The following is an 18,101-nucleotide window of genomic DNA, read 5'->3' on the forward strand; positions in this document are numbered from 1 at the left end:
TTGGACATGTTGAGTACACAGGGCCTATGGAAAGTCCAAGTGGGGATGTCCAGTAGGAAGGTGGAAATGCATGTACTCAGGAGACAGATCAGAGCTGGAGACTGTGAGCGAATCAGTCCAGGATGGTAGCTAAAAGGGTGTGGGTGAACCTGAAGGGAGTGTGGAGAGGACTGAGAATAGCCAGTCAAGTTGCCTGGGAAACAGAGGGATGGTCTCAAGAAAAACCAATGTAGAATCCTGTTTCTTTAGACAAGAGTGTTTCTAACATGAGAGAGGGGTCAACCATGCTGGATGCATTTGTGGATGCTGTGATGTGTGTCCAGATCGCACTTCAGGAATGAAGGGCTCTTTTCCCAGCTGCTGTGACGAGCTCCCACAGGACCCCCAGCTGTCAGCCCTTCTGGGGATTGCCTCACCTGAAGAAAACTGCCTAGTTCTGGGTCTCCCCTCCTTCCAGGGGTAGCCCTTATCCCCTAAGTGGGATAAAGGCCCGTCTCCCTTGTCCCCACTTGGGATGACCCTACTGGGCCATTGCAGCTCCAAATTTCCCTGTGGAATCGGCGGAGCCCAAGTTGGGAGCACATGGCAGCTCAGCTTCTGCCTCTCTACCCCACCCTGTCTTCTTCCCCTGCCTTTGGTAGGTAATGAAGCCAAATGAACCCCCAAATACACACCCTGCTTGCTCATGCCCATCACAGCATCTGCTTTTGGGGGAGCCCAGCATGTGACAGATGCTCTTTTCCTGTGTCCTCTGCCCTATGACGTTGCTGTGTAAGGATGAGCAGGACCAGACCTACCTATTCATTCCTTAAACCCTAACACAAACTGGTGGTGAGTCAAAACCAAGACTTGATTGTTTGCTGACTGAATAAAGCTTTATTTTAATGCAAAATAAACAAGAAAAATTTATATATTCATATATAACAATATTCAAAATGTTTCCATGGTACAAATTGGATCATCCTAAAAAGTCTGTAAAGAATTCATTCTCCACCCCCTATGCCAAAATATGATTTAATATAATTTATCCTCAGAACTTATGAACAGACGTGGTATCATATAAGCACAGGAAAACACTAGAAAAAGTGATTGTAAAAACAGCAGGTTTTGTTTTTCTGTTCCAGTGGTGAACAGCACTGCAGTCAGCATGGATGGATCGTAACACTGTCTGAAAGATCTGAGTCAGGAGACAGTCTTGGGGGTTAGTTCACTCTCCACTCTGGGCCTGTAGTGAAGCCCACCTTTAAAAGTCAGGCTGTGTGAGGTTCTGTTACTATTTAAGGACATGAGGGAGAAAGAGTTTCCCTTAGAAGTCGGAGCTGCACATGAGATTCTAGGCTTATTTTAGATATCTAACTTTCATTCTCTTTTTTATCAGAAAGGTGACTTTGTAGGCATATCTTATGGAGACTCCTCTTTCTGGTCTCATTGTGGCATCATTTCCACTCAAGTCGGTGTGAACTGGGAGTACAAAGAAATACCATCGTGGGCTGTTTCTGACTCTAACTCCCTCCTGCCTAATTGCATTAAATCTGGACTTTCTGTTGCTCATGGACTCAGAAAGCAGTAGGGTGTCTACCCAATTTAGCACCAATTTGAAGGCAAATCCACAAATTTATCGTGGATTTCAGAGTTTAATGCCAATGGGAATTTTACAGACGCACATTGCTATCCACACAAAACTCCAGATCTCTCTGTCCCTCTGAAATGCTAAGATGTTCCTCCAATGAAAATGAATGCTGTGGTTACAGGCTAGGAAATAAACGCTCTTTAAAGACTTGATCACTGTGCGTACCAACCCTATGCATGGCAACTCCAAAAGCTGTCAGGTGGATTTCCTTCAGAAGATAGATTTCACTCAAGAAGTTCAGAAATCTTTGGAAGGAATAACGATCATGTTTTAATTTTGCTATTGGTGGCAAAAATAAAGCTACAGTGAAGTCTCGAATCGCCTCTATCAGTTGGTGTGCACACTTTTTCCTCAGGATGACAGTGGGTCTGTGGCTCTCCCCATGCCCGTGATTATAAGGTCTTTGCTCTGTGCTATACTACGAGGTCAACGCATAGAGATCTAAAAATCTAAGAATAAGGAGCTTCACAGTAAATTTTTTCCCCCAATTTTTGTTGTTAATCATGATTTAAGAAAATACCCCTGACTTTGAGCTTGCCTTTCATCCAGTGATGTGATATTGTGGGGAAGTAATATTATACCAACAGTGAAACTGCCACAGCCCAATGACACAACAGGTAGCTGAGATGTGTTTCTTTCCCTTGCAGAGGACTGAATTCACCTACATCTAAAAGTTTTCAGTGGTCTGCTCCCTTTCATCTGTCTACTTCTGCAAAAGGGACAAAACCAGAGCTCCTTAAAATATCTAGTGACTTGAGGCCACCACATCATTTCAAGGCCTGGAGACCCAGTGGTCAGCTGAGGAGCCAAGTGGGTGTATGTGGATGGGTTTGCTGCTCCCCAAGTTCACTGTGCCACCTTTTCCCGGGGGGTTATTAGTGTTCTGAGCTACAAGGAGACACTGGATTGAGTTTTTCCAAGGCCATAAATAAACCAGGAACTATTTCCTGCTACTGGGAACCTACTGATTATAGCCTGGTCTTCTAAACACTCTCAACAACCGGTTCTCCTAAATACTGGGAAAGAGTTCCATAACCTCTGGGTGGTGACAATTGGAGGGTTGGTACACAGGCATTTATAAAGCTTACGTTCAAGATGTTCTTAATTGTTACTTGGCTTGATGAAGACTGTCGCACACGTAAGCTTCTTTTGGGTTAGGGACAAATGGGGCATGTATTATACTTCAAACAAGAAAAGAAAACTGCTCTAATCTTTTTTCGTCTACTTTAATAGCACCCTCACATCCTTGGCTGCCCCTCAGAATTCTCAGCTGTTTTATTACCTGTGTGTACAACACAAAACCATGCTTGGAGCAGCTTTCCCCGAGTCTGAGTGCAGGAGATATTATGCTCACAAAGTGGCAACGTGGTGGAAACATGGGCGTTCTTCCTACAAGGGCCACTCCTCCAACACACACAGTGTGTCTCACCTTACACCACTGCCCCTTGTGGGACCTTGGCCTTAATCTAGAAGAAAGCTTCTGTCTTGGCTATGTCCAGTAGTCTACAGAAACTTGGTTAAACTATGGGAGATCCTGAAGAGCTGATTTTTTAATGCTTCAAAATACATCAGACTTCCCTCATCTTATCATTGTCTTCTTGAAGGAGTATTTCGCTGGAGGGGAAGGTACCTTGCAGCATGTTGGCAGGACACCCTACAACTCACCTACACTCCACCCCTAGGTGAGCAGGGCCAAATCCTCAACCTCTGCACAAATTGCAAACAATCTAAAGGTGCCTGGCAAAAGAGAGATGATAGAAGGCGAAAAACAACTTGACAATCTATTTTCAAGAGGACCATAAGGAAACTGTAGTTGAGAAAATGATACCTCTTAAAGTTCAGTAAATAACACGAGTTAAGTCAACACTAGTTAAGTCTAAACCCAGCAGCTGCATCATTCTTGGTAACAGAACTCTATTTTAAATTAAAAAATAAGACTAAACTGGGCCAGATATTCTATATATTCAATAACACCATAATTTATGAAATCCTAGCAGTCAGAGGTATTCTGATCTTGGCCAAAATATGTCTAAATTGAACTCAAGACTTTTTCTGGGGGAGGGAATGAAAAAGGAATGTAAAAAAGTTAAAAGTATTGCAAGAGTCACGAACAATTTGAGTTGCTGCCCCCATGCTTTGCTGTTTCTGTTTTCTCTCGTGTTCTCATTCGGGTCAGGCTGTAGGTTTTAGAGGTTCTCTTCAGTGTTGAAATAAGTAGAATATAGCTGCAAAGCTGTAAAGAAATTATGATGGATTTTGCAGGGTGGGGTTTCAGCTCTTCGAAGCCATAAAACCTTCTTTTCCAAACTGGAGACCTTGGCCTTGGTCTTGCCCTGACTTGTGTTAATGAAATATAGCAGATATAGAATGATTTAGTTTTATCTTCCTTCTCCCTTCCCTCTGTTTTCTGGGCTTTTTCCTTTTTATTCCCTTCCTCATCAAACTTTCCAGAAAGTATTTTTATTTTCCATTCTCTGTACTGGTAATCACACACCTTCATACACACACACACACACAGTCAGTCACAACCATCTACTACCTGCTGGTTATCATTCCCGAAGAGCACAGTCAGCCCCTCCTTGACCCTGGGTGCATATGGCACTATTTGGCACTAAGTCTGGAATTAGCATCTCCAGAGCACTGCTTCCTGTGCAACCTAACCAGTGGGCCCTCTTTTTATCAAGTACATCTTAGCTCTCAAGTGGGGGCCTTAAATTAACAATTACAGGCAGGAGATTTGGGGATGACTCTGAAACCAGATATCTCCATGCTATCGTGCCTGGGACATAGGAGAAAGGAAAGTGAGGACCAAGGGAATTTCAGCCTCTTAACCTTATTGCCTTGATCCTAGGCATATATTTCTTCTGGAAGCTCTGACTACCTTTGTATGTTCTCGCAGGACACTAATACTGCATTCACATCTTTTATATAAAAAGTGAGGAAACGTGAAATGCTTATACCAAGTGAGTGGAACTGAGAACCTGAGAAATTCTACAAATAAAGAAGTGCAGCCTTCCTCTAGGTATAAAACATTTCAAGGAGATCACCCGTCATGTTTGCTGATGTTTTCTCAATGTAAAAACTACTCACTCAGGATGCCCGTACTCGCAACCACTCTTCACAGACTTAACAACGCTCATCAGGCGGCTGAAACTCAGCCTCAACCTCCGAATGGGTGATGAGCCCGGGCGGAGTCGGCGCCGGAGACGCCAATGCCTTGGGGCCTGTCTGTGCTCCAGGGAGGTGCCATGTTGTAGATCTCCGTGGTTATTTGCCTGTTCCGTTGCCATTCTCAGTGAACTGAACGGAACAGTATTTCAGGCAGTATTGTCTTTATGGCCCCATCCTTCCTCTTCCTTCTGATTTCCCTCCCCAAACTCCTGTCCCGTTCTTTCTCTCTGATTAGCAGTCAAGTGTTGCAGTCTCAGTGAGAAAAACCTGATCTGTACCATGGAGAATTCTTGGCAGGAAGAAGGCCTTAAGGTGTAGGAAGAACAAAAGTGATGTTGGATGTCTTCCTTTCTGGGCTGAGCTTGTGGCGTTCAGCTACACAGCTGCGGTCATGGGGTTCTTCTGCCGGGGATCCTGGGTTCGATAGGGGTACTGATCTGGGCTGCCCCCTCGGGGCCCTAGTCTGCCCATTTCTGGGTAGGCTGGGACTCTGTGGTGCTGAGGAGGGGAAGGTGGGACATCTTGGCGGAAGGGTCCTTTATGTTGGGGGGCTGGTGGTGGGGGGTAGTACGGGGGATACCGGAGATCTGTGACCCTCAGATCTGGGGGACGGGAATAGCTCCCTTTGGGCAGATGCACAGGATGAGCCCCTGGGTAATATGGAAGCTCTCTTTCCTTGTAGAGCCCTCGAGATGCTGCTGTCAGATAGTCTACGGGATCTGCTGGTCCTCCCCTGGAAAGAGAAGAAAAGACACATGTCAATGACGACTAAGCTGGCTGCCTAGCTGATGACCATATTCCTCAGCCTCCCACGTAGTGTGGTGTGGCCACATACTGGATCTCGCCAGTGGGATGTGAACAGACGTGATGTATGTCCTTAAAAGGAAGAAAGGGACTCTCTTCTTCTCTTCCCTCCTTTCTGTTGGCCACTGGAGTGGCTATTTTATTTTTTAAGCTTTTCATTGGAGTACAATTGCTTTACACTGTTGAACCAGTTTCTGCTGTACAACAAAGTGAATCAGCTGTATTTATACATATATCCCCATCTCCCCTCCCTCCCACAACTCCTTCCCATCCTCCCTATCCCACCCCTCTAAGTCTTCACCAATCATCGCGTTTATCTCCCTGTGTTATGCAGCAGCTTCCCAGTAACCATCTATTTTACATTTGATGGTGTATATATGTCAATGCTACTCTCTCACGTTGCCTCAGCTTCCCCTTCGCCCCCCACCCCGTGTCCTCAAGTCTGTTCTCTACATCTGCATCTTTATTCTTGGGAGTGGCCATTTTAGACCACAAGGAGAAAAGCTACATGCTGAGGAAGTCAGAGCAACAAGAAGTTAAGAGCCTGGTTCCTCGACACTATGGAGCCACCAAGTCAGTCAGGACTGACTGGTGCCTGAGAGAGACATATACTTCTATCTTGTTTATGTGTTGGCCTTTATTAGTAACCAAGCTAGTTCCCCAAACAAGGCTGAGTTTGGCTCTGTTAAAGCCAGGATCATTCGCCCCCCCCCCTCCCCTCTCCACCTCCCTGAAGCCTGACGTAGACATGTTTTTTTGGCATCGTAAAGTTTCCAGGGATTGCACTCACTTCTCTCCTAGGTCTGTGGGGTGCTCCTTACGTGGGCCATAGTCTTGGTCTAACTCTCGTTGGCTTCTGTAACATCCCTGTGTGGATTAGTTGCCCTCCTTTTTCTGTAGTTCCTAGAAAAAGTCCCAACCTAGAGCTTGGAATTATTCCACCCAAAACTTTGGTATAAAGCAATTCTACCACAAAGTCAATAAGTACCACCCAGCCAGTAGCAGATCAGGAAAAGCCAAACCAGGTGTAAGTGGCACTGTGTAATGAGTAGGCACAGAAAGGTCCAGGGCAAGAATAAACACCAACAGAAAGTGACCCGGTCTGGATCTCTCTACTAAGACAACCAGCATCTTCTGATCCATTTGCCATAACAGAAGCAATACGTCTCTAAACAATGTACAGATGACTGTGTCTTATCTGGCCTGGGGTTAAATAGATGAGTTCTGTTTGCAGCTCTTAAAATCCCATAAACCTTCTGTGCACATATTCACTACCACCATGCCCAGATCCTTCCCATTTTCCACCATTCCTCTTTTTATTATTTCTTTTTAAATGAAAACAGCAACAATTAATTAATGAAAAGCTCTCCAGTGTCAGAGTGCAACCTGGTAGAATACTTGAAAGAAATGACAGAGCTGTAAGAATATGGTGTCTGTGGTTAATCAAGCACTGTCAATGAAGGTCACAATCACCCTATAATCTGCAGAGTTTGATGTGAAAACAGCTCTGTAAGTTCCCCAAATCAATGCTGGTTTGACAAGCTCCAAGCTTGGGTCCATGTGGAAAGCAGCATGTGAACACATTCATAACGATGGACAATAGAATTCTCTTTCTGTTTTTTTACGTCTTAATTTGGCTATGTATAATAATGAAAGATAGATCCTTGAGCCTGGGTGAATTTAGTTAGAGTTTTCAGATAAAAAAATTAAATTGTTTGCATACAAGTTATTATAGCATCAACTGCTACTATTCAGTGCAGTTTGCTTTGCTCTATTTTAAATTGTCCATGACAAATAGAGCACAAATGTGTAATCTGTCACTCCAGCCCTGGGAAATAAAGGATGGGGATTTCATCTTCCCTTTCCTTTAGAATGTTATTTTTTATTTAGAGAACTTCCAGCATTCATTACATCTTTTATCGTATAATATTTTAAGCTCCCCCCCTCCCACCGAGCTCATTTCTATTTCCTTTTGGTTCATGTTAGAGATTTTCAAAACACTTAAAAAAAAAATCCTTAACCTGTGTTTTCTCTCAAAAATCTACTGATGATATTTCTCTGCATGAGGTGAAACATGTGGTTTTTCTGCACTCATTTTAAGCCCTTGGGATAAATCACTGACATTTGCAACACACAAACACTATCTGCCTTAAAATGAACATACAACCAATGATCCCTCCGGACCCTCTTAGCATGAATGTTTCCTGTTTAAAATGGGAAGAGAGAAAGGAGGAATTCCAGGCCTTGGACTTTTAGGGTCCTGTTCTCTCTCTGGAGATTTCTCTCTTTTAAAACAGAATATTATAAAAGACAGGCAGGCCTTGGTTTTTTTGTTTTTGTTTTTTTTTTTTGTGGTGAGACTAGCCAGATCAAGCGGTGACAGGGCAGAAGCCACTCTGATAGGCACAGCCACCAAACAGGCTGCGTGCACATGGGGACAGTCAAGTCTCTTCTCCCACGCCTTCTCCTGCCACTCAGCCACCTCGCATCGCCAGGGGAAGATGGGGGAGAACTCAAGGTAGTTTTGTGGGCCCACATTACTTCCTCTGAGGGGAGATTTTACGTCTGGGAAGTACATGTGGCAGAAACCAAGTGAGATAGCTGTTCTTTGTCAAGAAATGAAATCATGGAACTTGTCTTTTTCTGTAGAACTCATCAAAACAGTTATGCTTTCTAATTTTTCAGAGAGAAGAAAAACAATGAGCTGGCCTATAAAAACACTCTTTAAGGTTCAAAGAGTGCTGGAAGAATTTTTCTTTCTTTGGTGGGGGGGAGGTGGTTGCTGTTGTTTACAATAAGTCTTTTGCTCAAAATTGAGCACAGACTTTTATCAGAACTTCGAAGTACTTGCGAATATTGTACGTGCACACACACATTTAAAAGAACAGTTTTTAGGAAGGTGAAGACAAGATGGTGGAGTAGAAGGATGTGAGCCCACCTTGTCTTATGAAAACACCAAAATCACGACTAACTGGTGAACAATCATTGACAAAAAACAAATAAAAAATAATGCTGGAACCTACCAAAAAATATATCCTACATCCAAAGACAAAGAAGAAGACACAATAAGACAGTAGGAGGAGTGAATCATGATAAAATCAAATCCCATACCTGCTGGGTGGGTGACCCACAAACTGGAAAATAATTATATCACATAAGTTCTCCCACAGGAGTGAAAGTTTTTTTTTTTTTTTTTCACAGTTACCTTTTTACTTTATTATTTTTTTTTTTAATTTTTTTTTGAGGGGGTACACCAGGTTCAATCATCTGTTTTTATACACATATCCCCGTATTCCCTCCCTTCCTTGACTCCCCCCCCTTGAGTCCTGTGGGTCTGGCAATGGAAGGAGAAGCCCAGAGAATCTGGCTTTGAAGGCCAGTGGGGTTTGATCACAGGAATTCCACTCTTGGATGGCACACACAATATCTCACGCATGCCAGGACACAGGGGAAAAGAAGCAGTGACCTCATAAGAGCCTGGACCAGACCTATCTGCTGATATTGGAGGGTCTCCTGCAGAGGCCAGGGGTAGCTGTGGCTCACTGTGGGCACAAAGACACTGCAGTGGTAGTTCTGGGGAGTACTCATTGGCGTGAGCTGTCCTGGAGGCCACCAGTTTCTCACCAAGACCTGGCCCCACATAGCAGCCTGTAGGCTCCAGTGCAGGGGTGCTTCAACAGGGCAGGAACACAGCCCCACATATAAGCAGATAGGCTGCTTAAAAGCTTCCTGAGCACACAGCTGCCTGCTAAACATACCCCTTGAGAAGGCCTTGTCCACCAGAGGGACAAGACCCAGCTCCACCCACCAGTAGGGCAGGCACCAGTTCCTCACACCAGGAAGCCTGCACCAGCCCCTGAACCAACCTCATCCACCAAGGGTCAGACAGCAGAAGCAAGAAGAACTGCAACACTGCAGCCTGTGGAATGGAAACTGCAATCACACAAAGTTAGACAAAATGAGATGGCAGAGGAATATGTCCCAGATAAAGGAACAAGATAAAACCCAAGAAGAACAACTAAGTGAAGTGGAGATAGGCAATCTATCAGAAAAAGAATTCAGAGTAACGATAGTAGAGATGATCCAAGATCTTGGAAAAAGAATGGAGGCACAGATCAAGAAGATACAAGAAATGTTTAACAAAAACCTAGAAGAACTAAAGAACAAACAGAGATGAACAATACAATAACTGAAATGAAAAATACACTGGAAGGAATCAATAGCAGAGTAACTGAGGTGGAAGAACAGATAAGTGACCTGGAAGACAGAATGGTGGAAATCAATGCCACAGAACAGGATAAAGAAAAAGAAAAGAAATGAGGACAATCTAAGAGATCTCTGGGACAACATTAAATGCACCAACATTTGCATTATAGGGGTCCCAGAAGGAGATGAGTGAGAAAGAAAGGACCTGAGAAAATATTTTAAGAGATAATAGCTGAAAACTTCCCTAACATGGGAAAGGAAACAGTCACCAAAGTCCAGGAAGTGTAGAGAGTTACAGGCAGGATAAACCCAAGGAAGAACATGCCAAGACATAATCAAATTGAGAAAAATTAAAAACAAAGAAATATTAAAGGCAACAAGGGAAGAGCAACAAATAACATACAAGGGAATCTAATAAGGCTCTCAGCTTATTTCTCAGCAGAAACTCTGTAGGCCCAAAGGGAGTGGCATGATATATTTAAGATGATGAAAGGGAAGAAACTACAACCAAGAATACTCTACCCAGCAAGGCTCTCATTCATATTCAATGGAGAAATCAAAAGCTTTATTGACAAGCAAAAGCAAAGAGAATTCAGCACCACCAGACCAGCTTTGCAACAAATACTAAAGAAACTTCTGCAGGTGGAAAAGAAAAGGTCACAACTAAAAACAAGAAAACTATGAATGGAACAGCTCACCAGTAAAAGCAAATGTACAGTAAAGGTACAGGATATTGAAAATCCACTTGATATTAAAAGACCAGCCACTTAAAACAATCTTGTTTATGTATAGACTGCTATATCAAAACCTCATGGTAGCCTCAAACTGAAAATCTACTATAGAAAGATACACACAAAAGTAAAAGGAATCCAAACACAACACTGAAGTTAGTCATCAAATCACAAGAGAAGAGAATGAAAGAGGAAGGGAAGAAAAAAGACCCACCAAAACAAATCCTAAAGAATTAACAAAATGGCAATAAGAACATACATATTGATAATTACCTTAAATGTAAACAGATTAAATTCTCCAACCAAAAGACATAGACTGGACACAGAAACAAGACTGAATGGATAAAAAAACAAGACCCCATATATATGCTGTCTACAAGAGAGCCATTTCAGATCGAGGGACACAGAAACTGAAAGTGAGGGGATGGAAAAAGGTATTCCATGCATATGGAAATCAAAAGAAAGCTGGAGTAGCAATACTCATATCAGACAAAATAGAGTTTAAAATAAACACTGTTACAAGAGACAAATAAGGACATAATGATCAAGGGAACAATCCAAGAAGAAGATGTAACAACTGTAAATATACAGGCACCTAAATATATAAGGCAAACACTCAATAGGAGCACCTCAATACATAAGGCAAATACTAACAGCCATAAAAGGAGAAATCAACAGTAACACAATCATAGTGGGGGACTTTAACACCCCACTTTCATCAATGGACAGATCATCCAGAGAGAAAATCAATAAGGAAACACAGGCCTTAAATGACACCTTAGACCAGATAAACTTAATTGATATTTATAGAGCATTCCATCCAAAAGCAGCAGAATACACACTCTTTTCAAGTGCACATGGAACATTCTCTAGGATTGATCGCATGCTGACCCCAAAGAGAGCCTTAATCAATTTCAGAAAAAATTGAAATCACATCAAGCATCTTTTCTGCCCACAATGCTATGGAACTAGAAATCAACTACAAGAGAAAAAAACTGTAAAAAACACAAACACATGGAGGCTAAACAGTATGCTACTAACCAACCACATGGATCACTGAAGAAATCAAAGAGGAAATTAAAAAATAACTAGAGACAAACAAAAACATGATGATCCAAAACCTATGGGCTGCAGTAAGAACAGTTCTAAGAGGCAAGTTTATAGCAATGCAGTCTTACCTCAGGAGATGAGAAAAATCCCAAAGAAGGAACATAACTTTACACCTAAAGCAATTAGAGAAAGAAGGGCAAACAAAACCCAAAGTGAGCAGAAGAAAAAAATATAAAGATCAGAGCAGAAATAAATGAAATAGAGACAGAGAAAACAATAGCAAAGATCAATGAAACTAAAAGCTGTTTCTTTGAAAAGATAAACAAAACTGATAAACCTTCAGTTAGACTCATCAAGAAAAAAAGAGAAAGGGCTCAAATCAATAAAATTAGAAGTTAAAAAAAGTTACAATGGACACCACTGAAATACAAAGAACCATAAGAGACTACTACAAACAATTATATGCCAATAAAATGGACAACCTAGAAGAAATGGACAAATTCTTAGAACAGTATAATCTTCCAAGACTGAACCAGGAAGAAATAGAAAATGTGAACAGACAAGTGCTGAAATTTAAACTGTGATTAAAAAACTCCCAACAAACAAAAGCCCAGGGCCAGATGACCTCACAGGCAAATTCTATCAAACATTTAGAGAAGAGTTAACACCTACCCTTCTGAAACTATTCCAAAAAATTGCAGAGGAATGAACACTCCCAGACTCATTCTATGAGTTTACCATCACCCTGATACTAAAACCAGACAAAGATACCACACACACACACACAAAAATTATAGGCCAATGTCACTGATGAACATAGATGCAAAAATTCTCAACAAAATACTAGCAATCCAAATCCAACAATACATTAAAATGATCATACACCATGATCAAGTGGAATTTATCCCAGGGATGAAAAGATTTTTCAGTATCCACAAATCAATCAGCATGATATACCATCTTAACAAACTGAAGAATAAAAACCATTTGATCATCTCAATAGATGCAGAAAAATCTTCTGACAAAATTCAACATCCATTTATGATAAAAACTGTCCAGAATGGCATGGAGGGGACATACCTCAACACAATAAAGGCCATATATGACAAACCTATAGTTAACATTATCCTCAATGGTGAAAAGCTGAAAGCATTCCCTCTAAGATCAGGAACAAGGCAAGGATGTCCATTCTTGCCACTTTTATTCAACATATTTTTGGAACTCCTAGCCATGGCAATCAGAGAAGAAAAAGAAATAGAACGAATCCAAACTGATAAAGAAGTAAAACTCTCACTGTTTGCAGATGACATGATACTATACACAGACAATCCTAAAGATAGTACCAGGAAACTACTAGAGCTCATCAACGAATTCAATAAAGTTGCAGGATACAAAATTAATACACAGAAATCTGTTGCATTCCTATACACTAACAATGAAAGATCAGAAAGAGAAATTTAAAAATCCCATATACCATCACATCAAAAAGAATAAAATACCTAGGAATAAACCTACCTAAGGAGGCAAAACACCTGTACTCTGAAAACTATAAGATGTTGATGAAAGAGATCAAAGATGACATGATCAGATGGAAAGCTATACTATATTCTTGAAATGGAAGAATCAGTATTATCAAAATGACTATACTATCCAAAGCAATCTACAGATTCAGTGCAATCCCTATCAAATTACCAGCGGCATTTGTCACAGAAGTAGAACAAAAAGTTTTACAATTTGTATGGAAACACAAAAGACCCCAAATAGCCAAAGCAATCCTGAGAAAGAAAAATGGAGCTGGAGGAATCAGGTGCCCTGACTTCAGACTATACTACATAGAAACTGTAATCAAAACAGTATGATACTGGCACAAAAACATAAATATAAATCAATAGAACAGGATAGAAAGCCCATAAATAAACCAACACACCTAGGTCAATTAATCTACGACAAAGGAGTCAAGACTATACAATGGAGAAAAGACAGTCTCTTCAATAAATGGTGCTGGGAAAACTGCAGCTACATGTCAAAGAATAAAATTAGAACATTTTTAACACCACACAAAAATAAACTAAAAATGGATTAAAGACCTAAATGTAAGACCTGATACTATATAACTCTTGGAGAAAAACATAGGCAGAACACTCTTTAACATAAATCTCAGCAAGGTCTTTTTTGATCCACCTCCTAGAGTAATGGAAATAAAAACAAAAATAAACAAATGTGACCTAATTAAACTCAGAAGCATTTGCATAGCACAGGAAACCATGAAAAAAAAATGAAAAGAGAACCCACAGAATAGGAGAAAATATTTGAAAATGATGTGACTGATAAAGGATCAATCTCCAAAATTTACAAACAGCTCATGCAGCTCTCTATAAAAAAAAAAAAACCCAATCAAAAAATGGGCAGAAGGGCTTCCCTGGTGGCACAGTGGTTAAGAAGCTACCTGCCAATACAGGGGACATGGGTTCAATCCTTGGGCCAGGAAGATCCCACATGCTGTGGAGCAACTAAGCCCGTGTGCCACAACTACTGAGCCTGTGCTCTAAAGCCCACGAACCACAACTATTCAGCCCAAATTCCACAACTACTGAAGCCCACACACCTAGAATCCATGCTCTGCAACAAGAGAAGCCACCACACCACAACAAATAGTCCCCGCTCACCGCAACTAGATAAAGCCTGTGCACAGCAACAAAAACCCAATGCAGCCAATAAATAAAAAAATATTTTTAAAAAAATGGGCAGAAGACCTAAATAGACATTTCTCCAAAGAAGACATACAAATGGCCAAGAGACACATGAAAAGGTGCTCAACGTCGTTAATTACAAGCGTTAGAGAAATGCAAGTCAAAACTACAATGAGATATTCCCTCACACCAGTCCGAATGACTATCTTTAAAATGTCTAGAGACAATATATGCTGTAGCCACTATGCAGAACAGTATAGAGGTTCCTTAGAATCTAAGAATAAAGCTACCATATGATCCAGCAATCCCACTCCTGGGTATATATCTGCAGAAAACCATGATTCAGAAAGATATATGCACCCCACTGTTCACTGCAGTGTTGTTTACAATAGCCAAGAAATGGAAGCAGCCTAAATGTCCATTGACAGAGGATTGGATAAAGAAGATGTGGCACATATATGCAATGGAATATTACTCAGCCATAAAAAGGAATGAAACTGAGCTATATATAGTGAGGTGGATGGACCTAGAGTCTGTCATACAGAGTGAAGTAAATCAGAAAGAGAAAAACAAATACTGTATGCTAACGCATATATGTGGAATCTAGAAAAATGGTACCTAGTGGCAGGGCAGGAATAGAGATACAGACATAGAGAACGGACTTGAGGACACGGGGTTGGGGGAAAGGGAGGGGAAGCTGGGGCATAGTGAGAGAGTAGCATTGACATATACACACTGCCGGGCGTGAAGTGGATGGCTGGTGGGAAGCAGCTGCAGAGCATGGGGAGATTAGCTTGATGCTTTGTGAGGTTCTGGAGGGGTGGAGTGGGGGCTCGGGAGTGAGGAGATATGGGGATATGTGTGTACATATGGCTGGTTCACTTTGTTGTACAGCAGAAACTAGCACAATACTGTGAAGCAATTTTACTCCAATAAAGATAAAAAAAAAATGTGGTACATATATGCGATGGAATATTACTCAGCCATTAAAAAGAATGAAATTATGCCATTTGCAGCAACATGGATGGACCTGGAGATTACCATACTAAGTGAAGTAAGTCAGACAGAGAAAGACAAATATCATATGATATTGCTTACATGTGGAATCTAAAATATGATACAAATTAACTTATTTGCAAGACAGAAACAGACTCACAGACTTAGAAAGCAAACTTATGGTTACCAAAGGGGAACGATCAGGGGAGCGATAAATTGTGAGTTTGGGATTGACATATACACACTTCTATATTTAAAATAGCTAACCACCAAGGACCCACTGTATAACACAGGGAACTCTGCTCAATACTCCATAATAACCTAAATGGGAAAAGAATTTGAAAAAGAATAGATACATGCATATGTAGAACTGAATCACTTTGCTGTACACCTGAAATTAACACAACATTGTTAAATCAACCACACTCCAATATAAAATTTTAAAAAGTTAAAAAAAAGAACAATTTTTAAGCAAGAAAAAAAGTCCGTCTCAATTACAGAATTTGAGAGGATAAAGGAAGTGGAATAGGGAGCTCGTATTTTATCTTTGTTAATCTTGAGTTTCCTTTTTCATAGTATCTTTATTTGCATGAAATTTAGTATTTGTAGGAAAGCACAAAACCAAACCCATTCTGGGGCCTAAGAACTGCTTAACACAGTGACCGATGCTGCATGTTTTGAGCCAACCTTGAGAAACCCAGGGGTAGCTTTCTTTGAAGATTCTGATGAAAACAGGAATCTCAATTGCAAATGTATCAGCACTTTAAGACCCCTCATTTTTCATGTGACCCCATGATTTTTATTTGTATGTGTTATTATTTTTCTTAAAAAAACTTTTAACTCAAAATCTCACCCAGGAACCATGTTTACTTAAGAAGAACAAGCCTATATTTGCTTTCTTTATAATTGTTTGTGAAAACTGTCATGAAAATATCGATATTTCAAAAATTTCACTTTTCCCCCCACATTTTTTTACTGTTTTTTCTTTTTTCTATTTTATTTTTGATTAGGGTCATTTCTGGAGGCCCAAAGGATTCAGATTTTGATTGGAAAATTTGTAGGAACTATCTCATACAGTTTCCAATAACACAGATGCATGCAATAATGAAGGTTAACCTTTCAAGCTAAGACCTGGCCGCACCCAACAGCCTGTAAGCATCAGTGCTGGGATGCCTCAGGCCAGACAACTAACTGGGTGGGGATACAAGCTCACTGTCAGCAGGCAGGCTATCCTGAGCCCACAGCCACCTCTAGACATGGCCCTAGACACAGTCCTGCCCACCAGAGGGCAGGGCCTGAGAGCCCTGACAAAGCTATATGGCATTGACATGTGAGGAAGCAATAAAGATCACTTTCCTTACGTGAGATTTTCTTTTTGCCATTTCAGTATGTCACTATTTTTAGTCAAACAAAAAAGGGGCTATAAATCAGACACTAAGTGGTCTGATAAGCAGCTCCTGGGTATCAACAGTCTTCATTTTATGGAAGGAGGGAAGGAATGCTTCTGTATTTGCTAAGATAATCCTTCTGGGGAAAGGGCTCAGTATTGGAAGGACGGAGTCAGTGGCAAAATTTTTAGCTAGGAATGAGGTGGCTATACTTACTGGAATAGATTAAGGGGCCTGAGCCCCTGGAATATATGAGGAGGCACAAATAACTGTGAATCCTCTCATATCCCCCTGTATCTCCATCCCCCCAACAAATGCAGAGAAAATCTCTTTCTTCCGCATTTTTACCGTAGTTCATCCTCACCTCATCTGCCTGTCACCCTGCCTCAGGCTGGTTATATACTGTGCTGGAGCACCACCATCTCAAAGAAAGAAATTTAGTCTCATGTATCTAGTGATCTCCCTCAAAGTGTACCGCAGGGCTTTGCACATCAGAGTTGCTCCATGAATGTATACTGAGTTTGTTCAAGAGAGTTTTCAGTAAAGAGAAAACCCACAAACACGCATGGTAACCACAGAGGGTCAGATGTGTGTAGGAGTTAGAAATAAGTATTTGGGAGAAATGAAAGGAGAAAGTGGGCTCTCGTTGAGAAGCAGAAATTGACAATGGTTGAGATAACACTGGACTCAAGGAGGAGGGTGGCAGAAAAAAAGGTTGGACTGGATCCAACATAGAATAGCTGTAAACTTTATCAGTGCATGGGTTATTATATTTGTCTTGTTTGCCAAGAACAAAAGTAGACTATCTTATCTCTGCTGTCTTGCATAGTACTCAAATCATAGTACGTGCTCAATGAATCTTGGACTCAAATTTAATTTCCTTGATTTACTAGTGAGGTCAACATGACAGATTAACTGGCTCAGGTTAAGTGCATTTACTCAAGAATCAGTTAAGGGAGAGTGGACAAGATGGTGGTGTAGAAAGACCCTGACCTCACCCCCTCTCATGAGCACATGAAAATCACAACTATCTGCAGAACAACCATCAATGAAAAAGACTGCAACCTACCAGAAAAGATCTTATACAACTAAAAACATAAAGAAGGAACCACAGTGAGATGGGTAGGAGGGGTGGACTTGTGATATAATCAAGTCCCATACTCACCAGGTGGGAGACCCACAAACTGGAGAATAATTATCCAATATATTGCAAAGGTTCTCCCACAGGAGAGAGAGCTCTGAGCCCCACGTTGGGTTCCCTAGCCCAGGGATCCGGCACCAGGAAGATGAGCCCCCCAGAGCATTGGCTTGGAAGGCCAGTGGGGCTTAACTGTGGGAACCCCACAGGACTGGGGAAACAGAGACTTCACTCTCAAAGATGCACAAAAAACTCACATGCACTGGGATGCAGGACAAAAGCAGTAAGTTGATAGGA

At 41.3% G+C, this 18,101-nt stretch overlaps 1 protein-coding gene across 3 annotated transcripts in view; it reads right to left on the reverse strand.

Annotated features, from left to right (window-relative positions):
- Positions 1–865: 865 nt before the first annotated feature.
- The window catches only part of PARD3B (par-3 family cell polarity regulator beta), a 977,181-nt gene continuing 959,945 nt past the window's right edge, over positions 866–18,101 (reverse strand). For 2 of the 3 annotated variants that reach the window (XM_057744363.1, XM_057744365.1), the window contains exon 23: positions 866–5,534. In XM_057744363.1, the coding sequence (XP_057600346.1) occupies positions 5,177–5,534 (358 nt within the window). In that variant the 3' untranslated portion in view covers positions 866–5,176. The remainder of the gene's footprint in view (positions 5,535–18,101) is intronic. The other variant, XR_009055026.1, reaches the window with a different exon arrangement.

This window comes from Hippopotamus amphibius, chromosome 8 (assembly GCF_030028045.1).
Source record: "Hippopotamus amphibius kiboko isolate mHipAmp2 chromosome 8, mHipAmp2.hap2, whole genome shotgun sequence".
Classification (NCBI taxonomy): Eukaryota; Metazoa; Chordata; class Mammalia; order Artiodactyla; family Hippopotamidae; genus Hippopotamus; species Hippopotamus amphibius.